At 35.6% G+C, this 27464-nt stretch overlaps 1 protein-coding gene across 6 annotated transcripts in view; it reads right to left on the bottom strand.

The window, feature by feature from the left end:
- SNX13 (sorting nexin 13) overlaps positions 1–27464 on the bottom strand; it is a 64605-nt gene that overhangs the window by 19557 nt on the left and 17584 nt on the right. For 2 of the 6 annotated variants that reach the window (XM_066196293.1, XM_066196285.1), the window contains exons 2-16: positions 23852–23964; positions 19228–19330; positions 15073–15162; positions 14533–14654; positions 12093–12214; positions 11847–11948; positions 11101–11189; positions 10583–10666; positions 8122–8260; positions 7586–7674; positions 6826–6925; positions 5102–5295; positions 4015–4119; positions 2489–2621; positions 1717–1754 (exon numbers count right to left, since the gene is read on the bottom strand). In XM_066196293.1, the coding sequence (XP_066052390.1) occupies positions 1717–1754; positions 2489–2621; positions 4015–4119; positions 5102–5295; positions 6826–6925; positions 7586–7674; positions 8122–8260; positions 10583–10666; positions 11101–11189; positions 11847–11948; positions 12093–12214; positions 14533–14654; positions 15073–15162; positions 19228–19330; positions 23852–23964 (1623 nt within the window). Of the gene's footprint in view, positions 1–1716; positions 1755–2488; positions 2622–4014; positions 4120–5101; positions 5296–6825; positions 6926–7585; positions 7675–8121; positions 8261–10582; positions 10667–11100; positions 11190–11846; positions 11949–12092; positions 12215–14532; positions 14655–15072; positions 15163–19227; positions 19331–23851; positions 26418–27464 lie in introns of those variants that run through there. The other 4 variants (XM_066196260.1, XM_066196268.1, XM_066196277.1 and 1 more) reach the window with 3 other exon arrangements.

Genomic DNA, 27464 nt, shown 5'->3' with positions numbered 1-27464 from the left:
GGAACACAAGTTAATTAAAAACCTAAAAATATCACATCACATCACAACCCAATCTTATTTAATACACTGTCATTAGTTGCAAGTACAGAAATTCCCTGACCTTTGAAGTAACCTTTCCAAGGTCTGTTTTTCTTATGTAACAGACTAACACAAGGGAGCTAAACTATGTGTACAGAAATTTACTCTGGACATGGAATTCAGCCAGGAAAAACTAATCTACCAGTATTCAAACACCTGTAAAAGCACTGAACACCCGGAACAATATGGATGACAGAAAAGTAAAAGTAGTTTCTGCATAAAGAGAAATTTACTTACATATTTCTCCTTTATAATAAATGTAGTATTCTATAAATACCCTTGTCACAACAAAAACAAAAACCAAGTCTTTGAAGAGTCCCATGCAAATACCTATTTGTACTGCAGCAGTGCTTGGTAAAGACTTTAGGATTTTGTAACTTAGCTTGAAAAGTCACTTCAAACAAAGCAGCAGATAACCACTAGCCAGATAAGCCACCGTGACAAATCCTCATCCATAAAACATAACTCTGGTATGTCACAACATTTTTAGAAAGAGTACTTAAAAGACATTTGAAAGACCTTTTAAAGAGATTAGTCAGTTAAAAGGCTCTTGTGAAAAAATATGGCTAAATTAATTTTTTCTTCTGCATCTACCAGGAGTTTGCATAAATTGTATCAGCTAAACACCTCCCCTTTTCTTTACATTTCAAAATGTCAACAGGAAAATAATAGGAAAGAAAATCCCAGTTTAAATTAAAAAACATCCAAAACCCACAAAGAACTGAACCCCATAAACAACCAACCCCCCCAATGAAACATATTTACATTAATGTTACGTGTATTCCTTTAGAAAACTCAGTCCTTTACATGCAAGCATGACCAGCACCTTCCAAGAACAAACTAGAAGGGCCCAGGCATCACATAATCCAAGAAATTGCATGCAATTGTAAATCTCTAGGTAAACCTTCATGAAACTAAAAGGTTTGGAAACGTACTCTCATATGCCCAACTGAGTCTTGCATACCTTGTGGCTCAGCTACACACTGTCTGCAGAAACATGGGGAGGGTATATATCAAACTTTCTAGAATTTTTCCTTTTTAAATAACTGTATTTTCATTTTTGGTTAAGGTACACTCATTTAACAAAGGAAAGGTTTTGACAAACTCACATAGGTCAAGAATAACTTAAAAAAATTGAACTTGAAATTGGACAGATTAAAAAAAAACAAAGACTCATGGCTGGAAAAAAATCCAGACACTTTAATGTTTCCAAATCAAGTCCTAATGAAAAAAAATATCAACCAACAAAAATGTAACTAAATGTCTCATTTTAAAGTCTATTTCAATTTAACCCTTTGAGATTTCTGTTTCAAAGGATTTGTTTTCACCTATTATTATGTAACGCCAAATTTATACCTATTTAAGAAAAACAAATAGGGATAAAAAAGCATGCTTTCCATAAATTAACTGTTTCTGTGAGAAATAATGTAAAATTTCATTAAATATGGGAAAATACAGCAAAGGAGTTTTATCTTACAGAGTAATTAATAACTTGTGTGTTTCAATATCATTCAAAAACTTTCAGAAATTCAACTGCAATGAAGTAAAACCAGTAATGTACATTAAGTTGAACTATTTTATCACACTTTATCCACTGCTGAGGACAAAAAAAAAAAGAAAAAAAATCCAAGCACTTACCAGATTTATGCTGCCTGTAGGAGACCCATTAAAAGATTCTGGGAGCAGCGAGGGAAAGGAAAGGAAAAAGCAGCTTAGAAGATTTTCCCCCATTGTAGGGCCACACATAAATAAAAATGCATCCATAACACAATACGGAAAATGAAGGAGAACTGTAGCACTGGGCAAAATGCTGCATGCAACATGCAAGTGGTTCAAATTTCCAGTAAAGACACTTAAAGAATACATGTTTATAAAGATTCTAAATAAATATTTCAGATAACATTTTTTAAAGTTTATATCCCCTCATGGTACTGCTTTGTTGAAGAGCTAGTTTAACAGTGAAAACAATTTTCACTGGATTTGTACTTCAGTTAACAAGAAAAAATTATTTTATTTGCTTTAAAAAGCCATATATCCTATGTACTTTCAATTTCTATTTCCAGAGAGGAGCATAGTTATGCATGAAAAGAACTCAACATATTGAAGAGTTTTAAATATTTTCAAGGAAAAACTAGAATGGAAGAACTGCGTATTTATTTTAGTGACAAACTAGTTACCAAGACCTGACAAGAATTTATATAAGGTTGATACACTTACTACAGTGAAAACCCGATTTGATTCTCAAAACAATTTACACACAAAAGCACAAGGAGGAGAATTAATTCAGATATCAGAGACACCACAGGAGTATTTAATTTCCTAAAAACAGTGTGGATAATTTTTTTATTTTAATTTTAAAGCAGAGAAAAGAATGGTCCCATGAAATACTCCTTAGAGATACAGAGCTTACCTCCTTCACCATCATCTGAACCTCTGAAACTGGGATCCTTCAGCATATCCAGCTCAGCTAACATACGCACATACAAAACATTCTGCTTGAACGAAGGGTAGAACCTCTCATCTCGCAGCATCAACTCATACACCTCATTGAAACAAAAATGCCAACTTCAGAAATACTTACTGCATTTCTTAATTAATCAGGCTTGTTTTCAGAAATTCTACTTGAACAAGAAGTAGCTCTGTATACGTGTCTTTTATCTAACTAGTCAGATGTGCACATCTAGGAAGGGAAGTAGCACAATAGCTGTAAATGCTTCTGTCCTCTGCTCTTAACCCTTCCAATTGCAGTATAAACCTATTTGGTCTCTATTCATTTCATATCTCAGTTCCTCCCCATGGATAACTATACATGGAGACCTGCAAACACTTAGGGCAAGAGGTGAGAAGAGGGAAAGAAGGGGAGGGAAGACACCATTTGTGACCTTTCTGACAATTTCTAGTTCAGCCAATACAATATAGCCATACCTCACAAAGATTTAACCACACCACCTCAATTTACCTTCAAAGCCTATACAGTATATATACATATACACAAAAATATCTATACATAGCAGGAATTAATTCATAATGTTTGGACACTCATGTCAACTCTAGAATATTTTAATGATTTTTTTTTCCATGGACCACTGTTCAAGTACTACCATCCAGTAACAATAGCAAAAACCCCAATTCATCCAAGTTTGAGGAAGTTAATTTCTTTTATAACATAAGGGAAATTTATGTCCTTCAGCAGAATTCATAAGCAAGGCCCAGATTTCACAAGGTGCTTTAATTAGTCTTAAATTGGAGGCCCAAGTACAAGAGTGTGATTCTAAATTCTACAGCTCCTATCACTAATTTGTACCATCAATGAGAACATCAAAGTAAATGTAAAATAAAAACAATTCAGACTGGGTATGTAAGTTATTGCCAGAATATTAATCATTCACTGTTCCTTTTTAGATACATATATTAGACTTGAGTGACAAAGTATATGTATGCAGGTAGTAAATATACTGTTTTTTTCTTCAGTACTTGCTGTTTCTGAGTGCTTCACTGTGCAATTTTGCAGAAATGGACCAGTCAAACTAATTTCTGGGAACAGCTATAGGATTTAATATGGGTGAATTACATTCACCTTTGAAAAAGAGAAATAAAACTGAACAAAAACTGTATGTCTTAGTCAACTCATGACATTTTTCTTAAATTAGTGCATTAACTCAAGTAAAAACACGATAATTCTAAACTGTGCTTCACATTTAGATTCACACAGGAGGGACACCTACTCCTTCCGTCTACTCCTTTGAAAACCATGGGCTAACAAATGGCAAAGCAGAAGTTGACAATTTTAGAGTGTGATTTTTGTAGAACAGCAAGATGGTAACACAGGTTTTATGGTTTAGATATTTGACTTCCTTCTTTTTCAGCATCTGTAATTATGTTTTATACTCTATAGCATTAACAGTTCTTATGAAATAAAGGATGAATAGAGTATACCTTTCTCTGAATGTCATCAAAGATTTCGGGTGTTGGATCCTCATGGTTCAGTGTTTCTGCAAGTTTTGCTACTAAGTTGTCATCAATATTAACTCTTGGAGATGCCTGTCATAGAGATCTAAATCAACTTTTGCAGCATAAAAATAAGAAAGTTCTACTTTAACAAATAAAATCCAATGCAATGCTGCAACTCTCTAAGTAAACTAAATTTCTTCTTCACAAATATCTCTGTAGCTGCCTAGGACATACAACAAGAGACAGATCCCCTCCACCCCAAAATTAAATTCAGAGTTTGTATTAAAACTTGGAAGTTTCACTATTAAACACTAGGAATTGCCTCAAAACCAATTTATATGTACACTTTGAAGAAGTACCTAAATCAGATTTACTCAGACTTATAAACAGTTTTTATTTATTTATGAAAAAGATTTAGATTCAGAAATCAAGAACAAGCCAATAAAAAAGTAATAGGATGAAGTCCTGAAACATCTGAGGAAAGGCTAACAGTTTGTCAACTGCCCATTTCTGAGTGAGAGGCGATTTTTATGCACACACAAATTCAGAACAAAGATGCTTTGTCAATTCAAGTTGATGAGTGGCTTCTTCCACAGAGGAATCCTTACTGCCTACTGAAAGATACCCAGTGGTGATATCTGAGCAATTTACACAGACAATTGTAGAGAGACACAGGAAACTATTTCTGATAACCCAATCTTAATCCAAGTCTGGACAAATAGTTCCATTTTTTTAATAACACTTCTTAAGAGGGCAGGCAATGGTGGAGGGCAGAATAAAAGGAATGGAAAGGACACCATATGCAGAGAGACGCTTTTTTACTCTGTCTCTTCATTGTCTCTAGTTTGAGTATTCTAGAAAGTCAGCTTCTGAGGAACACAGTGTATCTGACAGGGCAGTCGGGGCAATATGAGCCTGCTTGACATGAGAGAGAGAAGATACACAAGCAATAGCTTAAATGTCAACACGTAAGCAACTTGTGTTCCATAACAACCATTTCATATTAACTTAGCCATAACTATCAAAGAAGTATCAGTGCAAACACCAAACTGCAGAATAAAGTTACTCCTACCTTTTCTGATAAATATTGCTCATAAACTCCAAATGCAGCTGCTCTTAATAGACCCTTGGTCTGATTAGTCTGATGTTTTCCATCTTTCTGCCGGCTTTGAAGTACCTCCAGCTGTTGCTGTGCTGTAACCCTGTATCCTTCCACTGTCATCCAGAAAAACAAATGTGCTTGGCCACCAGTTTGCTGCATGTAATCTACAGAAAACACACACCACATGACCTTAGTTACTGCTGTTCATCTTAGAATAGGAATTCTCTATGATGTTGACTACAAATGCAACACTAGGATTTGGTTATACATCTGGAATACTTGCCATATAGAGTCAATTAAAAAATACATACATACACATATAGTTGATATTTATGTGTATATATGTATACACATATACATTATGGTGATAATCAGTAAAAAAAACTGAGAGCAAAGTCTAGGAACTAAGCACTGAATCCTCAAATGCACGTGTAAAAAGTGAATCCATCATTACCCTGTGAATGTAGCATGATACAAATGGAGAAAAAGTTCAAACTGAATTTCTGAAAAACAGGTTTATAGAACCACAGGATCATTTTGATTGGAAAAGATGTTAAAGACTACTAATCTAACACTTCCAAGTCCACCACTAAACCATGCTCCTAAGCACCACATCTACATGTCTTTTAAATATGTCCAGGGATGGTGACTCAACTACTTCCCTGGGCAGCCTGACAAGCCAATGCTTCACCCTTCTGATGAAGAAATATTTCCTAATATCCAATCTAAACCTCATCTGGCACATCTTGAGGCAATTTCCGCTCACCCTGTTGCTAGCTGCCTGGGAGAAGAGAGCAGTTCTCACCTCACTACATCCTCCTTTCAGGAAGTTGTAGAGAGTGGTATGGTTCCCCCTTAGCATCCTTTTCTCCAGCCTAAGCAACTCCAATTCCGTGGGCCACTCCACCTAAGATTTGTGCTTCAGAGCCTTCCCCAGCTTCGTTGCCCTTCTCTAGACATGCTCCAGAACCTCAGTGTCTTTCCTGCAGTGAAGGTCTCAAAAATTCAACACAGGATTTGAGGTGTGGTCTCACAAGTGCTGAGAACAGGGGAAAAATCACTGCCCTAATCCCGCTGCCCTAATACACACTATTGCTGATCCAAGCCAGGATGCCACTGGCCTTCTTGGCCACCTGGACTCACTCCTGGCTCATGTTCAGCTGCTGTCAATCAGCACCCCCAGGTGCTTTTCTGCCAGGCAGTTTTCCAGCCACTCTGCCCCCATTCTGCAGCATTGCCTGGGGTTGACACGAGTGCAGGACATGACACTTGGCTTTATTGAATCTCATACAAATGATCTCAGACCATAAATCCAGCCTTCTTCCCTCTAGAGAGCCTCTCTGCCCTCCAACAGATGAACACACCTGCCCAACGTAAGTGTCATCTGCAAACTGACTGAGGGTGTTCGTTTTATGCCCAAGACAGCCTCCAACTATCCTATCATCCTGTTTGCAAACAACAGATTCAGACAGGTGCCTTTCTAGGTTGGCTGCCTCACCAACTTTGTCAGGAAGTATCACCCACGCACTCCAGGAACTTCCTGGACTGTTTCCATCTACTGCATTAAAAGGACTATAACCACCAACAAAACTGATGGATATTCTAAGTACAGACATTTAGCAATTTCAAGTATACACTCTTGTGAGTTAGTACAGTCTTTAAAGATAAAACAGATCAGATAAATTGACACTTACCCATAAAAAACTGTAGTGCAACATTGTCTACCAGAATATGGTCCAGAGGGACTGTGCAAAGTTTTCCAAAGTTTGCTGCCAGTTTCACAGTATCTATTTCCTGTAAGACACAGTTCAATGTGTTCATAGGCTTTTTTTTTTTTTTAATTAACTTTTAAAACTTCTACTTACCGCAGAGCATATAGGTTAAAAAAATTACATTACATATAATAAAGTAGCATCTCAATGACTAGCTATTTTCAGGATCACTAGTAAATGAAGGTCTAGATTAGAAGGTCATGTTTTCTTAATTACTTGCTTTCAAAATGGGCTGCACCTATTCTGCCACATAAGCTGGATTTTAATACTGCTGTTAATGTAATTCTCTACAGGCCAAATTAACCCCAAATACCTCATCAACAGTGACAGTAGCAGAAAATTAATTAACAAGAATAAATTTCAGCATTTGACGGGCCGCAGGCCACCACAATTTAAATTCATCTCTGTCACATTTTCTTCTGCCTATATGACATTTCTTGCTATTACAGCAATGCCTTCAAGTCCAGCTAGAGAATGCTTAATCATTTTAATAGTCAATACATGCAGAATATTCCATTATCTTGGAACCACATCTAGGCCAAATAAAGAGAGTCAAGAAACTAAGTAAAGCCAAACATAGCAACTCCATCAACCTTTAATTATAAAACAAGCTAAACAAACAATTAGTCAGTCATTTGCAACCTCACCGCTTTGAAACTAAAAAAACTTTTAAAACACTTACTTTTCCTGACTGCAACCTTTGAATTCTTGAATCACATACTTTAATAACATATAATAAACTGTTTATTTGATTTTTTATAGTGTTGATATCTGAAAGCAAAAACAGAAACAGTTAAGCAATGCAGATGACTAATAAAGTCTTGGGGTTTTTTTTTTCAGTTTAAATACCTTGCTAATGAAAGTGAACAAGGAGGAATGTTTTTCTCTTCTTTTTTCAAATTAATGGTTAACTGACTACTGTTAATACCTTAAATATTACTGAAATTCAGAACCAGCAGTCAGGTACTTTAGATTTAACAGAAATACACTTAGCTAGCCAGGTTCTCTATACTTACAAAAAGGAATCAAATACACATCAATGAACAAAACACTTATAAAAATGAAAACTCAAGTTTTATTACTTCTTATGCAATTTTTTAAAATAAAGTACTTTATATTATGCTGCATCAGAGCTTTTATTTTTAAATTGTTGCAATATTCTACAGAGATCACGCTGGTAAACGCATTTCATATTCTGCAAAACAATGCAGCACTAACCATCTCCTGCTGTATCTAGAGATCGAAGATATTGCAGTTCTTCACTTGCTTTATCTTTCACTGCTTCCAACTCTCCTATATTATCACTTAATTTAATAATGTTCATAAAGGCCTCATAGTTACAGTTGGAATCACGAATCTGAAACACAAAGTTTTACAGTGTAAGCAATGCAAAACAGCTGAAAGTACAAGATGTGATTTTACTTCAAGTGAATTAGTTGGATACAGCACTGCAAAGTGGCATTTTGAAGATTCTTTGACATTTCTGAATCTTCCTTTTGGTACTGAAATTTTGCATTGACTAAGACAGAAAAAGCATGCACAGTCAAAACCTATTTCACACCATCACTTTCTGTTTTCAAGAAGTACAACACAGACACATGGAAAGTCCATCAACCTCCTTAATGAAGATCTCCAAAATCCAATCCACCTTCTCCTGCTATTATCTCCTTAGCTAAGTAGGCAGAAAATGGTGAGACCACTGAAAAGGTTCAGCTTTACCAAGATGCCGGAGTAATTGCTTCTTAAGATACAGAATTACAAAAAGAATTAAAACATTCTACAACGTAATTATAACCTACTGAGGGGAGAAAAAAAAGTAAATGACTCCTCTCTGGAACGCTAATTCAGATACCCTGGCCAATACTATTAAGCTATTTAAATACATACTATTTTACCAGTACTGGCATAGAGTGAACCTGCTCTGGGGACTCAAAGGAAATTGTGCAATTGAAGGAAGCCTGCTGTGCTGCCAAGATCACTGGAAACTGTGCTGTAAATGCAGCATGGAGATCAGGGAAAGGCTGGCAGCTTTACAACACATGCACACAGGTGCTGAGAGTTGAGTTCTAATGCTGTCTTTACCATCTGAAGCTACACCCACATCTCTTATAAATGCTCACTTTGATATGAAAATGTAACACTTGGTCTGTACTGAAGAAGTGCATTGACATGAGCTGCACGAAGCAAAAAAATGAAGACTGGGTACCACTGACCAAAGTTAATGGAAAAATCTCCCTAGAAATCTGCTTTTAAAAGTTATAATACAGGCAATAGTTGAACTTAAAACACCTTGTAAATTTGTGAATTTCACAGCAGAAGAGTGAAGTTTGAATTAACTTCTAATTTTATATTGAAGCTTTGTATTTTATTGCAACTGAATTAGTACTGGACTGTAGTATGCCTGGAAATCTGGAATTAAACTTCTCTTTTCCAGAATCTGATCTTTTCATTCAAGTCTGACTTTATGTCAAAGGTTCCAAAAGGAACCAGGATTTATTTCAGTCATCTCTACTTCTGACCTTAATTTCTGCAACAATCTCAATTTCATAAGACTTGTATTAATTTTTTTTCCTTATCTTTTGCCCAGCACATTTGCTTCTTCATCTCAAAAAGCAATTTTAGAAATTAGTTATTTGGGACATCACTATCATAACAGAAAGCTTTATAAAAAATTCAGAATCCTATCTCTGGATGCAGCCAGGGGCAGTGCTCAGTAAATAAAGAACAAGACCAAGTTACAAATAAAGAACACACATAGGAGGAAAGGGGAATTGAAAATTGAAAATTCAATTTTCTCTTATTAAAGCTAGGTTCCTGTAGAATGCCTACAAACTTTTACATGAATTGGAGGAGGCTGCAGTGAAGGAAACATTGTACGCATACACCTGAAGTCATTCCATTATTCCATATGTAACAAGGACTTTGAAATGCAAGGCTGTTTTCAGCATAGAATTTGAATATACACCATAAGACTAAAATATATGAATAAAAAGAGAAGTTGGGGAAAAAAACTTGATTCATGAACTATAAAGGATAATAATGTATAAGAGTAAGTTTTAACTTGCTTTGCAAAGAATCAGTAAAGTTAATTAAAGAATAAATATTCTGTTTATGTTAGCTTTACTATATAATACTACTTTTAAAAGTTTGGGGGCTTTTCTTACAGGTGCATTAGAGAGTTATCAAAGTAAAAAAATTGTTTCTGCCCATTCAGTTGAATTAAATGGAGTTAACACAAACAGTCCTGAAACAATTCCCCTGAAATTCCTTAGCAGAAAATAAATGTTTCTTAGTTTTCATTCTTGAGGCCTCTTAAGCTTGAAAGGCCAAACCGTAAACACAGAGGCAGGGGCAAACACCTCCTCAGTTACTGCCATACTTCCCAAACAGCCAAGCAGAACAATCAGAGGAGTGAATTTTACATTTTGTGATACATTTGTCCTCAGTCAGGCAACTTCTGCTGAACAATCAAAATGAAGAGTGCAGATATATAGACTCTGTGTGTATATGTCTGCATAAAATTTAATATAGCACCCCTAAGTTCACTATCTCTCCCAAGATATCCATTGGTAATATTTACACCAGACACCTATCCATCGTGATTATAGGGAACACAAGAAAAAGTCTTATATGAAAATGTTCTGGAAATACAAATAATTTTAAACATTTTAAATCTTACCATCCATATGACATACTGATTAATATAATCAGGATCACTGAGCTGGTTTATTAATGGAAGAAGAATTCCTCGGGAGAGGATTTCCTAAAAAAAAAAGAACAATAGACCATTTTATAAATTTATTCATAAAGCTAGTACAACTGCAACAATTTAAACATCACTGTGTAGAGCTTAAAACACAGAAGTGTAATTACAGAAAACACTTAACAGGCACTACCACATTCTCTTCCAATTAAAACCACAAATGCAATTTGTAATTGCAAGAAATTATAAGAAAAACCTTCTCAAGAAAAAACAACCTTGAGAAAAACAACACCCACTTTCTCATGTTTTTGTCATGATGGAGCTAAAAGAACCTTCAAAAACATTTCAGACAAACTGTTCACTGCTATTAAATGCTTATCAAGACTCCACTGCTTTTAAAATACCCTAATATTAAATTAGATCAATTTTAGAAAATAAGACCCACCGTTTAGATCTAAAATTTTTTTTAGATGGCTTTTAGAGTCCGTACTTACCCTGACAAAGTATCGCATGATCTTGTTCTGGAAGTCTCCAGGAGGTAGCAATATATACAGTAAAACCTCACACAGATCCCTTAGGAATCCTAGAGAAGGAAAACAAAAATCCCTCAGTAAAATTTCCTATTATGTTACTTCACATCTTACCTGATATCACCAAATCCCATAGATAAATCCTTAATTCTGAGTTCAAACATACAATCATACATCTCTTACATCCCAAGCATTACAGTAACACCTTTCAGATGGAATATAAGCAGCACTGACAAAAAAGATCTACCTCAAACCCAAGACAACAAAAGCCAAATCGTAAGATTAAAAAAAACCCCAACAACTTAACTCTAATTCATTTTCCTTACTTAACATATACAGCTTTTTTTCCCTTCCTTCAACATTCAGCCTTAAAATATAGTATTTTTTGCAGGAGGGACACAGAACAGTGATAAGAAAGGCACAACAAAAAGCAGTAAGAATCTGCAAAACCATCCCCTCCCACCGAGAAAAAAATATTTTCATCTTAAAATTCTTCCAATAAAAGGAGGAAGACTTACATAGGCACATGCTTCATTTTAGTTATAGCATTAATAGGTACAAACCAGATGAAATCTACATGTATGGTAAACAGGCACACTTTGGAAGTCATATGCTAAGATTTTAATGCATTTCATAAATGAATACAATTGTTAATGTTTTAATTTGTCTCCCATACTAAAATATTTACTCAGAAGATAATATTGAGAGACCTTCTTCATCTTTGGGAGAAGTGCAGACTAGATCACGACAGACTTCTTTTTCCATTTCAACTTCAACCTCAAAGAATGTATCTACAAGTTCCTCAGCTTGATCTATGCAAAAGAAAATAAAAAAGCACGTTTTTGTCAAGACTAGAAACTTGAGAGTGAACTTGAGTTATAAAATAAAGCTAACTATATTTCACACACATAAGATGCCAGCCTACTCAGACTCAAATAAAAAATACTTCACATTACCTTTCATCTGATCGCCTTTCTCTGCTATCCTTTGCTGAGCTTTTCTGAAAACTCGAAGATGAGTGCCAAAGTCATCAACAAGTCTTGTAGTGAAATAAGGCTGCCAGTCTGTTTCCTTTGACCTATTAGTAAAGGAGATCCATGGAAATTAACTATTTTATTGTGATATTTATCATGAAGAAAAATAATAAATTCCTACTTCTCCTTCTCTCCTGACAAGAACCACACTGATAGTAAACATGGAAAAGCAAAGAAATAAATTCAGTCTCCTAATTGCCTATCCACTGAAAAACCAAATACTGTAAAATACCACTCTTGCACCACATTAATATTTATGTTTGATTTAGTCGAAAGTCAACATTTGCATGTAGAATGGTGTTCTGATTTGTGACATTCTCAAATATCTGGGAGAAGTCCTGATATAAACAGTTCACATAATTTTCTTCTGAATTTGCAGAATATGCACCAGCCAGAAAACACACTTGAAACTAAATGCAATCTAATGTTACCAACAACTGATTCCACAGCTTATATGGGGCACTTAGCATACTCTTCCAACAACACACATAGGTTTAGATCCGAAAATAGTCACTCTTAGATTTACACAAAACTATTCCTTAGTGGTGTGAAAAGGATAGAGGTATTTTTATGATACCTGTGCCTTACTAGGCAACCCAAAAATGTGATTGTGCATAATAGGTTTAATGAACCTTGATGCTAGTAATAGCTCTTACCCTGCACTAAGTATTTTACTGCCTGAGCTCTCTCAAGATGCCCACTTTGTTATAGCAAGAATCCTTCTACAACACTTCCTTTTCTTTTGTTTGTTCCCTTACCTGCTCTTTCTTTTCTCAAGGAGAGAGAAAGAGATAAGGAACTCTGAAAGAAAGGGAAGGCTACTGCAAAACGCAGACGTGTAAATAAGAATAGAGATGTCCCAAAGGGCCATCGATCAAACAGCCCCAGATCCCCTACCCACACAAGACAGAACCACACAAAACCTCTGGGTGGCAGCCTTACACCAGGCTCCCAAAGCTGCAGCTCTCAGGGAATAAAAAATTCCCACTATATTCATTCTCCCCAGAAGCTGACAGGCTGTATGAAAGTATAGGTGATGGTACTAACCTAAACTGCCTCAGCTATATCCAACTACAGGCATTATAAATACACTACATCATTTTTTCTGCAGAAGAAGTACTGCTGCAGGCCTGTGAAATTGATTTGCTTTCTACAGCAGAACACAACCGCTGTACAGGAGCAGTGCCTATTTTTGAAGAGCTATAGTACTGTAGGAAAGAAAAATAAACTCGCAAGAATCTGACCTACTTTGACACAAACTCAGTGCTCGACACTGTACAATGAAGTAACTCTGCCAAACAGACAAAAACACTGAAGCTGGGTAGCCAGGTCCACTTCATGCAATCTTAAGTTTGCTTGCTGTAACAGTTTATTAGCATAGTTTTCACCATTTCAATACTGTTTCCTAGGATTTTCAATATTTTACTATATTGTATTATATATTACTATATATTATTATATTTATAATTATTATATTAGAATTAATTTTTCCTAGTATTAAACGCAGCTCTCCATCTTTGACCCTCACTGTCAGAAAAGCACACTAACCGACATTTTAAGTCAACAGAGGGAGGGGGTAACACCTTAAAATTGCTAAGAAGTTACTTATATTTAAGTGACCCAGAACCTCTTCTGCAGAGAAAGCATGTAAGCACAGTGGGATGAATACCTGAAATAAAAACTTAATAAACAAGTATATGGATATAACAGCACGTGGTACCTGGGCTGAGAAATCAGCCATACTACATTAGTGAATTTCCTAGACAAGTTACTTAATCAAGTAGCAGGAAGTCAGGGAACAGAAGTAGAAACAAGGAGTAATTAACAAACTATCCATTTGTCCTCAATCAATCCTGTTTTAAAAAAGATGTTTGCATATGTGACATTCTATTTCATTCCCTGAACTACTATTTTTTTTAAATATTCGTTGTTCTTACATATGGAAGGGCCAAACCACTTCTAAAAATCATCTGAGGTGACACGTATGTTGAATTCAGACTTTTGGACTGAATTCAGACTCACCTCAGGAGTGGCCCTACTCCTTACATGAAAAAAACCTGAATACAAAGAAGTAATGGTTCACAAACTTAATGCTTAAGTTGTAAAAAAAAGCAGTTCAGTGATTTTAGACGTTAATCTAAATCTTGAAATGGCCATTTTGCAAAAGATCGTGATTCAAACACTATCATCTCCATTATTTCCCTAGAGGATCAGCAAAAGACTGTATTTCTTACATTATAATCTTAAATTTTTATATGTTCCTTCTGCAAAATGCACTGAACTATGCTAGTAGATTAACTTAATCACTTAGGTACTACCATATAACCCACAATATATTGATGTGAATAAAAACAAATCTTACCTGGCAGAAAACTGAACAAGTGCATACTGAAGAGCCTGCCTAATTTCCAGAAGAAAGGATTCATCATCACTTAGTGTGTAATACCAATACTGCACATAGTCTCTCAGGGAAAACTGGATTACCTGAAATTGCAAAGGAAAAAAAAAAGAGCTAATGAAAAAGGACAAAATATATTCAACAGTTTTTTGTGCCTGATAATGCAATAGCAGTTATCCTAAAAGGTTACCAGAGTGAACAATACTCCTTTGCCATTGTGAAACTGGGAGTGAAACAATAAAATTCACACACTGAAACTTCTTTATCAGACTGATTTGCACACATTGTTTTTATCACCACTACACTGAGCAAATAAAATATACCAAAAAACATACTCAAATACTGCCTAATATCTTGGCCCATCTCCCATGGTTTTTTCATTTATCACTCTTCTATCTGGTAAAATTTTGAAATTCTATTTGTCACTCCACTACTTCTGTGTTACACAGTCAATACTTCCAAAAAAAATTTAAAGTCGGTTAAATAGTCATGGTTAGAGCTTACCTGTTGCAAAGGCTCATCAATTATATTTGCACCCGTCAGTCTTCTATCAATCTTAATAGGTCTGGCTTCACGTTTCATTTCTTCTATGCACTTGGAAGAGATTGGGAAAAGTAACTTTGCAGGGTTTAGCTCTAATTAAAAAACAGCTCTTCTGCTTATGATATATATGCATACTTCCAGTAATGACTTTATATATTTTCTATATTATTATAATTTATAGAGAATATATAATCATAGAATCAGAATTACTTGGGTTGGAAGGTCTAGTTCAACCCTGCAATGAGCAGCGACATCTTGAACTACATCAGTATGCTCAGAGCCCGGTTCAACCTGACCTGGAATGTTTCCAGGGATGCAGCATTCACCATCTCTCTAGATAACAGTATTTTCTGTGTTTTTATCTATACAGTACATAATGATGAGGAACTCCTGAAAACCTACTTCCTGCTTACTACAAAGGAGCAAGTGTTTGCTACATTACTAAATCAGAAGGAAATAAAAATTGGAAAAGGAGGGAAGGGGGGGACACAAGAACTGCATAAGGTAGTTTTTGTGAAAGACTCCAGTTCCCCTCTTGTTTCTGAACTTGACTGGGCTATCTCAGGCAGATAATTTTCAGCTGAGTTTTTGGTTTCTTTATCCATCTCAATTTATTCTATATGCCTGAAGAGAAACTTTTTTTTGTACCATTGCAAATCAACAGATGAACCTTTGGAAAGTAATTTATGAGGAGGGAAAGAAATTATAGAAAGATTTGCAACTCAAGGCAGTTAACTCCAAGAATGACCTCATCAGAGCTGACTTTAGGCAAGTAACATACTGAAAAAGAACTCCCTCTATCAGTGCTTCTCTCAAGTGGACTAATGCAATGCCCTTCTATTAAATTTTGATGAAATAGGCAATAAACTCCTCCATTTTCACAGAAATAACAACCCAAGAACTTACACTATTGTTCAAATAAGCCAGTCATTTATTTGATCTACAGAGAAAGTCATGACTACATTGGAAAAAAATAAGACCAGCCAAAACCATAAATGAAGGAATATATCCAAGGTTTTCATTCTATGTGACCCGCCCAAAGCATCTCACTCATTCAAATCATTAGTGAAATACCTGAGGTCAGAAAAAAAAATCATCTTCCTATTTAAGCAACTCTGTATCACAACACAGAAATACTTTGTTGCAAAATTTTGCATATTTTTTAACTTTCAAGACAAGGGAACCTTCAATGCTACTTTAATACAAATAAGACTGGGTCACATTCAAACAATCAGCATAGTGCACCTATAGACTAATGAATTTGCAAAGTATTTTTGTGTTGATTGTGTCAAAAACACCAAAATTATATGGAACTGAATAATTAAATATTTTTACTAAGCACAGCATAGTACAAATTACCAGACAGACCTGTTAAAATAATTTTGAAGGACTGAATGCATAAAACCACATTTGGAAAACAGAAGAAAATACAGCAGCAAAAAAAGCAGGAGGCAGAAAGAGAGGGATACAGAGAATATGAAAGGTTACTTGGTAAAAATTTGAATGTTCATATGCTCATGGGATCTAGGTTTTGACCTGGATTTCAGGAATTCATCTTGTCCAACCTTCTGCTCAAAGCAGAGCCAACTACAAGGTCAGACCATTTTTTCATATTCTTTATCTCCAGTGAAATCTTTATGTGCCTGCAGTATAATTTAACCTGCTTTTGATATGCAAAGCTATATCTGAAGACATCTAAAATTCAGAATATGTGCTTTTATTCCATTATAGGTACAACAGCTGACTGCAGTCTCACTCGGAAAGTACTGTTGGTTTTACTTCTGCCTTCCAGACATTGACGTACAAGACAGGCTTAAAGGAAGGACCCAACTCACATGACAACTGCCCCATTTGACCTTCACTACATTCACAATTAGTCTGATGCCCTCTACCAGTATTAAATCATTGGTTAGGCAAAATGGGTATCACTTGTTGTTATTACATTTGACATCTCCTTGCTTCATTTTAAGCAAGGAGGAAGCACCTGGGAGGAATGCAAGACACTGACTCTACAAAGTGAGGTGCAGCACAAACACATCCAGGCTCCACAAGCATCTAACTGCACTGAGTTATTTCAGACTTTAGTTTCACTGCACTAACGGGTATTTTTGAGGTCCTTTTTGAAACTGTTAGGTAACTGCCAAATATAAAATATGCCTCATTTAGCCTGTGCTACTGTTTCCTCAACTGCAGTTACAGGGTTTCATGAGTGGACAAGACATAGGGTACTTACACATCTGCCTCAAATCTGTAACATAGGATATCACACACTGACTTTTAAAGAGACTCAGAGACTATTCAGCAACTACTGCTTGTAAGTTGTTATCACTGTTTTCTTACAATACTTTGGCAATATTGTATCCAGCCTACAGAAACTCTTTGGCTTTTGGGTGAAAGACAAATAGACATCTTAGAAACATCAACTTTGGCTGGGACTCATCTCTACTTGCACTGCTACTGAAAAGCACACCTACACTTGTAAATGCTACTTTAATGTAGTGGCAAAAGAGAAAACACTACTGTAGAAGACAAACAGATTTTATTTGGTGAACGGCTTCAAATGGCATTTCATAAGTCAGTTAAAAACTAATACCATCCTATTACAAAACTTAAGTCCAGAGATTAGTCGAGACAGGTCAGTTGAGGAAAGTGCTGTGTCAATAGTCCACTCTCAAATCAGACGTCAAACTACTGAATTTGTAAAGATTACACAAAAAACTTGGCAAGGTTTTATTCTTTTATAAAGCAACCAGAGCATACATACATACTGAACCCAAAAAAGTAACATTAACATTTTAAAAAGTTTCAGCATGTAGAGGAAATTTAAAAAACAGAAAAACTTCTCTAAATCTGCTCTCAAAACACAGGACATAAAGTAACACTCCATAACCTGTATAACAGAAGAACTAAAGTCTATAAAGCACCAAGAATTTTAGCCATCCAAAATGAGCTTTCATTAACAGAACAGAAAAATTAGCTGACTGCTAACTTTTCCTCTTTCAGCCTTAACCTTTGTACTTTTCATCTGGAGCAGTGAACATACTTTACAGTTTAGGGTGTACTTTCAGATTTATTTTAAAATATTCAAAGACTTAAGTGAAAAGGCCACTTACCAAACAAGATATGAACCAGTCACAGAAAAAGTTCTGCGACTAGATAACATACTGCTGAGTCACAAGGTAAATTTCTATGTGCTACTGATAATGCTGAACACTCACTCCCTTTGACAGACAACATGAAGTAGTGAAAGAAGCTACGAAAGAACAGGATGCTTCAGTCAGAATAGCTGTGAGATTAAATTTAACATAATTAGCAATCTTTGGGTTGAAATGTTTATTCTAATGAGTACAAATGGGTTAGGCCAAGATATATCAAAACCTCTGAGCTAAAAAGATGCATTGGTTCATAAAACCAGGAACTCCTAGAAATTCTACCTCTTGGCTATTAACAACTTCTTCTGTACTAAAGAGATGCAGATTTATCCAGTTACGAACCCTGAACTTAGGTCCATCAACCAAAATGATGGGTCTGTTGGGTATTCAGAAAAGAAAAGAGCTGAAAAGTGGATTCCACTGCTGCTCTGTATTCATCTATGCCTTTCCAGTATTTTTGCTTGGTCTGGAAGAAAGCCAAAGATAACCACTACATCCTCAAAATACTGCAAATCTAGACTTCGTAATTTTCTTAGGCAGGCAACTTTTTGACCACTATCAGAATTGGAGAAACAACAGATCCAGTGATGGAAGACATGTAAATAGTTGAGACAATCTTGCACAAAAAAGCAAGGAAGAGCTACCCCTCAAAACAAACCAAGACACACAAGTAGCCTAGAAAGGAATGGTTTAGTAATTTCCTCACAGATGATAGTAGCCAGTCATACCATACTAATCTCTCACAATGAAGAAACAACTAATCAAACTTCCTATAGCATATTAAAAAACTTGTATTTCATACAGGAAAAATATTGTATTTCACTTACACATTGCAGCTGACTCAAAAGATAAAAGTAGGCTCTTTTACCTTGAAAAATGGGCACAATTCTTACATTAAAACTGATTATTCCTAACCCAGTTATAAAATCTGATCTAGAAACTAAGACCAGAAAACTTTCCTTACCTTAGGGATCCCAACTGACGTACAAGGGAGAAATGAATGTTCACACTGCTCAAGGTATTTTTCTGAATTGCTTTTTCCAAATAAAAGAGTAACCACAAAACCCCTAAAATGGAGAAAGAAAGAACAACAGCCACATTTTCTCACCTCTAGAAAATATTTAACAGCAAGTTATAAAATGACAATACATGACAATCCTCATTGTTTACTCTTGTGCTCTTTCACATTGTAACATGCTGCTCAAAATATAAGTATGAAGTTTCCCAGTCTTGCATTGTCTGTCTAGGTATATTCTTACCCCACAGAAGATCTATATAGTATTGTCTATGTTACTGTGTGCCTGTGCTCACAAATATTAGCACTAGGGAAGAGGGGTGCACACAGAAGTTGTTTAGGCTCCATTTATATGAAGAGTCTCCAACACTAAGAAATAAACTGTGTAGGCTGCTCCAGTGTAGTGTAGGCCACAAAATCACAGTCCAGGAATAAACTGATGCAGCAAGCATAACTAACTGCTGCATATGTTTAGACATTGTGCTTACCCTTGCTAGAACAGCAAGAATTTATTTATAGCTTATGACACTAGGGCACAAAAACACATGAACATCAAGCTGGTTTTACTAAGAAATAGATGAAAACCTAGTGTCTGTCCCAATTCTAGCGTAAGCAGAGCATGCAGCCTTTGAAATATCAGGCAAAGAAAAAAAGAAAATAGATTAGCCTTGGGATGACTAAACACACATAGCTTTATACACAAATTTCAAAACATTCAATTTAAAAGCCAGCTGACCAGCATTTGTGACCACAGGAACTCACAAAGCTATTCCAGGCTTGAAATGTGCTGAAGTAATAGATTTTTTTTAATATAGATAGCTGTTGATATATGACACTCTCATTTATAAGATTAGAGAAAAATCCTATCCAAGCTAAAATATGCCATTTAAAGGTTTTAATTCCCAAAATTAAAAAAAAAAATTCTTTTCAAGTCCCTCAGAGGCCAAGTAATTCAGAAGCTGTGAGGTTAATTCCATGAAAGAGAGAGAAACAAAAAAAAAAAAAGGCCACACAAATTATTTTCAGTAACCTGACAATGCATAAGAGGAGCTCACTGAATACTCTAATTCCACTACAGCCATCTTTACCTGCCATATGACAGCAAGAAATAAAAGCTGGTTCAACGGCCCTCCTGCTCCCTGTAACCTTAAAGTCATAACACCGATCAGGGTTCACAGAGAAGAACTTGCTTAGAAAAATATCAATATTAGTTTTGTTAATGTTTTGGTTCATTTTTAATTATTGAAGTTTGGATTTTCTATCTATCTATGAGTTTTCTATTAGAAACCTCAGTTGTCTTTTAAAGAAAACAGTATCCTCAAGTTTGGCCTAAAATCAACTTTAACTTAACACATCCATCAGCCAGTTGCTTCTCTTCTTTTATTCAAAAGGACTGAAGCCTTGGATATAACTACCTACAGATTACATCCTTGCTCTCTCTCAAATATTTTGCTACTTTAAAAGTTAATGACTCATTCAAAAATACGAATAGTACCAATATGGTTTAAAAAATTGCTAATCTTCTTAGGTGCCTTGAAGTATTTTCATTTTTATGCTAGAAATGCTAGGAGCCTCTTCTCTGGCAGAAACTAACACATTTTATTCTCTAATGTAAAGTCTTGTAGGCATTAGAGAAAGATGCATAGTCTGACCATTCAGGGCATTTGTTAGCTAACCTGATTCTTCTAGTGTAAATGCTTATTTAATTCATCAAGAGGATTTTCAATACATGAATGAGAAACCATATTAGTTTTCTCTAATGAATAGAGCAGAAAAAGGAAAAGATTGTATTTTGCTTCGTTTTAAAAAAAATCTTCCAAAGATTATCGGATAGCCAGCTTTTTCAAGGGCAGATTAACAACAGAATAAAGATAGAAAAATGAAGACCACAGATTTATCACTTTCCCCTCAAGTCTGAAAAGTAACAGTCCCAGTTGAATGCTCTGTGAAAGTCAAAAAGCAGCTACAGAACCATTCCTGATTTGGTCAGCAGTTACAATCCTTAATGGAGCTAGGCAGTCATATACATATGGATATGACTGAGTATCAATAATTATGGGATTTGATGAGAGAGCAAATTATTTTAAATGGCAAAGCAATTGATGATCCAAGAAGTTTCAATTTTTGTATTTGGCAAAACCACAATTCACATAATCTTCAGTTCACTTCCTTGGGGCTGAAGAGGGAAGGAAAGAGAACAAGATAAGGAACATTCTTAGTAGGAAAGGCAGATGGCAACAGACAGGCTCAGCACTCAGGTAAAGGGGTCTACACCAGTCTTGAAGAAGAGGAAAAAAGAATACCACCCTGTAATATTCTACACAGGTTAAGTAAATAGTATTCATCTTTAGCCTCCTGCTTCTGAGCTCAGTTCCCTAAGTGAATGAGTTACCAGATACTGAATGGAAAAAGGCTAACATTTTATAAATCAGTCTTGAAACAAAACAAAATGAAATAAAGAGAAATTGTGATTTTGAACTTTTATTCATATACACAAATGGTTTCAGTATTCTTCCACATACACCAAAAACAATAGTACATTTATTACAAGCCATCTGTGCAATCAGAGTTGAGTGCAAATCAAAAAGAAATAATTAGCACATAATAGGATTTAAACAGTATAAAAAGATTGATTACATTGACACAGATATGGTATCACTATTGTCTTCCTGCACAGCTTGCTGATATATTATTTAAATGCTTAGGTCAATACTAAGAATGCAACCAGCTGTGACTCAGCATCTTCTTTTGCTAAAACTGCCAAAGGGGACAGAAGCTGGACTTCTGGCTAGTGGAAGTCAGAAAACTTTGACACAGGCCACTTCTTTTTTGAACAAAATATAAAAACTGATCTAGAAAAATGTGTGACAAATTGGATAAAAGCTCCAAGTTCAACAAAAAAATTCGACCACAAAACTCCATGTCCAAAATTGTTATTTTGCTCCAGAGAAAGGCATAGTAAATCTTTTGGACACTGCTATAATCATGAACTAAAACTAAGTTTTTGTTATCTAAATTTATATATATGATGTTATGACATATAATTGCTAATCATAAGTGCAAAAGTTACTTCATAACAATTTCTGATTGTTTTTAACAGAAGCATGACCAAGCATTTTGTGAAACTTCAAGGGAATTAATTAAAAAAAAAAAAAAAAAAAGCAGGCAAGAGTAATTTAGATATAAACGCCTTTGGCCTAGTTAGCACTCACAGTTCTGTGTGCTGAATGTTAAAGTAAGTGTGTCACTCTGAAAAAGATTAACAGTGTAAAAAGGGGCCAGATCACAGCCATAGCCAAGATGTATATGTTAAAGAAATGAAGTGATGACATTCTACTGCAAGGGCTGAGACTCCACATCTATATATGTAAGTAAACACTCTGCTCTAACAGATACACTGCCACTAGATGAATTTATCCTTAACAAGATCAATGTTTACTGACTAGCTACAAAAATGAAGCAAAGCAGCACAATAACCACAGCAAAGAGATAAGAGAGTTGACTTGAGAATGAATGAGCTCAGGCACCACATGCAGTTTAATGGTTCCAAACTGTAGCTGACTTCAGACATGCTCTGAGACCCTGCTTTGACTGTTAGCTTTGAAAAGCCAAACAAACAACTGAAACTGTACAAGAATGAAGGATAACATCTTAAGAAATTATTATACCCCACATTATTTTCCATACTGCAAGTACTAAGGAAGTGGTAAGACAAAACAGCAAGCAGACGCACTCTTGCCCTTTGGCTAAACTTTGACTTTTGCCCCAGACAAACAGCAAAGTATGCCAACTATACCTGTATCAAAACTTAACAAGACAAAAGCATTTACTTCAAGTTAGTTTTACTCTAAATCCCTTCTCTAACACAATGATTATTCTGATTTCTCAGAGATGAAATACCAAGCCTAATACCAGGCTGAAACCAAAGCGTAGCAGCTCTAATTCTCGCTACTAAACACTATCACATTTTTTATGAGATACACAGGAATATACATACATTCTGTATGGTATCAAATAAGAAGGTAAAAAGAATGTACCACTAAGACATTTTGACTTGCCATTAAAAATGTTTTAATGGTTAAAAGGCAAGCATCATAATATACAATGTAATAATGGTGCCAAACTTCATCCGTTTGTTCCCTTCCTGCCTATAAAGGTAATGTACAAAGAGTCTACAACTGCTGAACGGATATACTTGTTCAAACTGGGGCATTATTTTCACACACCCAGGCAACATGCACTCCCATGAATCAAGTGCTTTAGACAGGAAAATGGGATTGTGATAGAAAAGGAAACTGAAGTATTAGAAGTGCCTGGGAAAAGAACTGACACTAATAAAAAGTATGAACTGAAATTACCAGTTTTTATGTGAGCATTTGTCCTCTAACACCCACTAAAAATAGCTAAATGGAGATTTCAATTACAAAAATTTTGCTCATAAAGAGGTGCTCAAATGTGGAAATATTAATTACATAAAGCCACTTCATATTTTCAGAGCAAGCTCTTTGCTAATACACCCATTAAAATTTTACTTTCACAGCAAATTAAACAAAACACTAAGTAATATACTTACCCACCCACAAAGCAGAGGATATAAAATGCAAAGTAAAATATAGCGAAGGGTCCAAAAGTTACTAGAAAAAGCACAAGGCCAAGACTTCCCCATCCCCATATGGAAAGACTGGTCTGTAAACAAAAACATACAGAAAACATATAATTAATATTATATTCATACAACTTTGAGTCTTCAGAGCAATACTTGTAGTTTCTATAATGTTTGATACATTTTAACCAGATACAAGTTCTGCTTGATAAAATAAAAATTACCGCTGTTTTTAGGAGTATATGGCTATCAAGTATGTCCCCCATTATATTGTGGGCCAGTAATCCAGTTCAGCTAACCTTAGAGCATTTTTTCTTCCAAACACTGTTCCTCATCTCTCACTTCAGATAAAACTATCATCCTTAAAGGTGTCACTTTTTCTTTTCTGTTCTCCTTTTGTGCACTTTTGTTTCTTGAGATCCCTTCCTCCTCACCTCTTCCCCCATCCCCACCCTAGGAAAAGTTCTCCCCCATCTCCTAGGAAAAAGCAGACTTTGTGATAGAACAGGAAGAGACAATACAGCCTTGTTTTACACATCTAAACACGTTATTTTCTACAATCAAGCAATGCTGTTGCTTCCCTAGATCAAAGGAGGTGCAAGACTAAAAAAGTGTCCCTTTCTCCAGTCAAGTCAAAGGCGGGTCAACAGGTGCACCAAATAATTGGCACAAGTATACTTTTCCTCTTCCACATAAATAAAAGGGAGGGAAACTTCAGAAACTGATACCTGGGCAGTGGCAGAGAGGCAAGGGTTGTTTAAAAAGCCCATGATGAAGTTAAAGTCAGTCACAAGAGCACATGTGGGGCTGGTGGGATCTTGGGGGTTGATGTCTGGCACAAATGGAGCAGGCAAAACTCCACCTGCACTGGCAGTCATCAGGAGTATAAAAAAAGCAGCAGGATTCCAGTTACTGTGCTAATATAGGTTGTAGTGTAAGTGCATCTATATACATGTATATAAATGGATACACATACATCCTGGACCCATCTATCTATCTAGACAGATGTGTGTCTGTACTGACCTGTACATACATGCATGGTAATCCAAAAAAGCAAGGCAGGGAAAACCTCACTGATCTGAGCTACAATAGTTTTTACACCACGACAATGCTGCAATGCAGTCAACAAGGCTTGTATAAATTTAATTCAATCTAGTCTCTAGATCAATATGGAAAGCATGTTTCAGCCAAGTCCCAAGAGTGTGGAACACAAGGATGACAAGTATTTATAGGCCACCCATACTGTTCCAACTTTTCGAGTCTCAATTTTTTTGTTTGTTTTTTTTTTTTTTTTTTTTTTTTGGTTTTTTGTTGCTGTTGTTGTCTAATTTACACCTTTCCTAACAGTGATCAAATGACACCCTGATGGGAACTCAGACAACTGTGTCAACAAGTAACACTAAGAAAGTATTTAAATAAACTCGTCTTGCAGTTTGACATTTAGAAAACAAACAGAAAGTGAACACCAGATTTGCAAAGAGCCCTCTTTTAGCTTTTAATACGAAGGAGCTCCAGCTCATTTCCCTCAAGGAACAATTTAGATTTCATCTTTTCATCTTAGATGTAGGATTAAAAAAAAAATCAACATTTCTAAAAAAAAGTTTTAAAAATCCCATAGACCATGAAAAATAATATAAATTAAGACTCCTACATAAAGCAGCTTTGATTATTTTTTGAGAGCAAAATCAAAAAGCAAAATCACAGCTCTGAAGAGAGACTGTTTCATAGATCTAAACTGTAATAATCAGGATTATTTAATTCTTCCTAGTTAAAAGTTCAATGAACACTGAGATGACATTCTATTTTCTTCAGAGTTGAAGTTTCTTAGCAGGAGATAGAAGTTGTACTGGCTTTGTTCTTAGTGTTTGAGGCTGGGAAAAATTAAACATACAAGTATGTAAACGAGTGCAATTAAAATGCTGCAATTAAAAAAAAATGCATTGCAAGTTTTTCAATTCTATTTAAGCAGAGGAATTGCTTTAATACATCACATAAACCACAAAATCCACACAACTAAAATGCTGTATATGCACTACTAAAATCACAACCTAGTAGAAGATTCTGTTGTTTTGTTGACTCATAATAAGAAAATGCAGTAGATAATTGTGGTTTTCCAGTACATGAAGAGAGCTCACAAGAGAGAAACTACTCACAAGGGCACGTAGTGACAGAACAAGGGGGAATGGCTCCAAACGGAGACTAACTTCAGATTAGATATAAGGTGAGAGGGTGGTGAGGCACTGGAATAGTTTGCCCAGAGAAGCTGTGGATGCCACAACCCTGGCAGTGTTCTAGGCTAGGTTAGTTGGGGCTTGGAGCAACCTGGTCTAGCAGAAAGTGTTCCTGCCAATGGCAGGGGGCTTGGAACAAGACGATCTTTAAGGTTCCTTTCAACCCAAACCATTCTAGGATTCTGTGATAAACTCTTTGGAATACAGAAAGGGGAGTCGAAAAAAAGAAACAAACAAAATAAAAAAAAACAAACCCTGGCTAATGCAACAATTAACTAAACACAAGATCCCACTGCACATGTACATTTCAACAAAAAAAAAGAAGATTCCGCATATTCAAATCCTCAGAAATACATTTTAAAACTTCTGCAGAGCACTACAAGCATGATAAGGAAGACATGCATACAGAAGATAGCATTTAATGATGGTCTTTTTATGTCAAAACCCCATTATGCTTAATCACATAATTCAAAAAAGTTTAAGTTCTAAATATGCGATAAGCACTCTAAATGACTTAATTAAACTAGATGGATGTATAGTCAGAGCTGGATGAATGCATAATTAACAAAGAAAGCTCTATAACACTAATAAATAAAACAGTGACCTTTTGTCCTATGCCCCAGTTTTGCAATTCACCATATGGGTAAAGAGATTCAAATCTCATTTGGTATTTTAATAGGATTTCTTAAAAATCGTACAACTTGGTACACTGCAGGAAGCACAACAGATACTGGCCCAATTCTTGCATATTCTAAATGAGTGGTTTATAGTCTTGTGGCTTTTGAGACATTCAAAGGCATTGAATCATCACGATGGTACCCTTCCTGCTTACTGTAAACAAAACTTTCCCTAACTCCACACTTCTTGAAGGGACTTCAGCAGTAAAACTCCTAGGAAAAAAAAGTGAAAACTTAAAGTTCTTTATAGAGAAAAATCAACTATTTTTGAACAGAATGTCCAAACATACACAAATGTGATTATACAGCTGGTCAGTATGAAAACAATTCAGGTATTTAAATTCAAGCCTCACAGCTTATTTCGAAGTTTTACTTATAATGTTAATTTTTTAGAAGATTTACAGGTTCAGCAAAGATCTGCTAGTCTTACTAAAGTTAGCTGCAGGGTGAATGTTTATCACTCTTAACACAAAGAACTTCTGAAGAAATGGGGTAACTGCTGGTGTTTAAGTCCCAGCTACCCAGACCCTTTAAAAGAAGCTGACCTGCCCTACATTGGTCAGGGCAAACTTCCAAGCTGATCTGGCATAGTGCTGTTCATTGACTTTCAAGGAATTAGGGACAGTTACCTAAAGCCTGAAGAGATACACAGGCCTTAGTGCTGTGGTAGGCATG

Source organism: Chamaea fasciata, unplaced genomic scaffold, assembly GCF_029207755.1.
Source record: "Chamaea fasciata isolate MVZ Bird 193981 ecotype frontalis unplaced genomic scaffold, bChaFas1.0.hap1 SCAF_1, whole genome shotgun sequence".
NCBI classification, from domain to species: domain Eukaryota; kingdom Metazoa; phylum Chordata; class Aves; order Passeriformes; family Sylviidae; genus Chamaea; species Chamaea fasciata.
The sequence above is the reverse complement of the archived record's forward strand: the minus strand, read 5'-3'. Positions and strand labels throughout refer to the sequence as shown.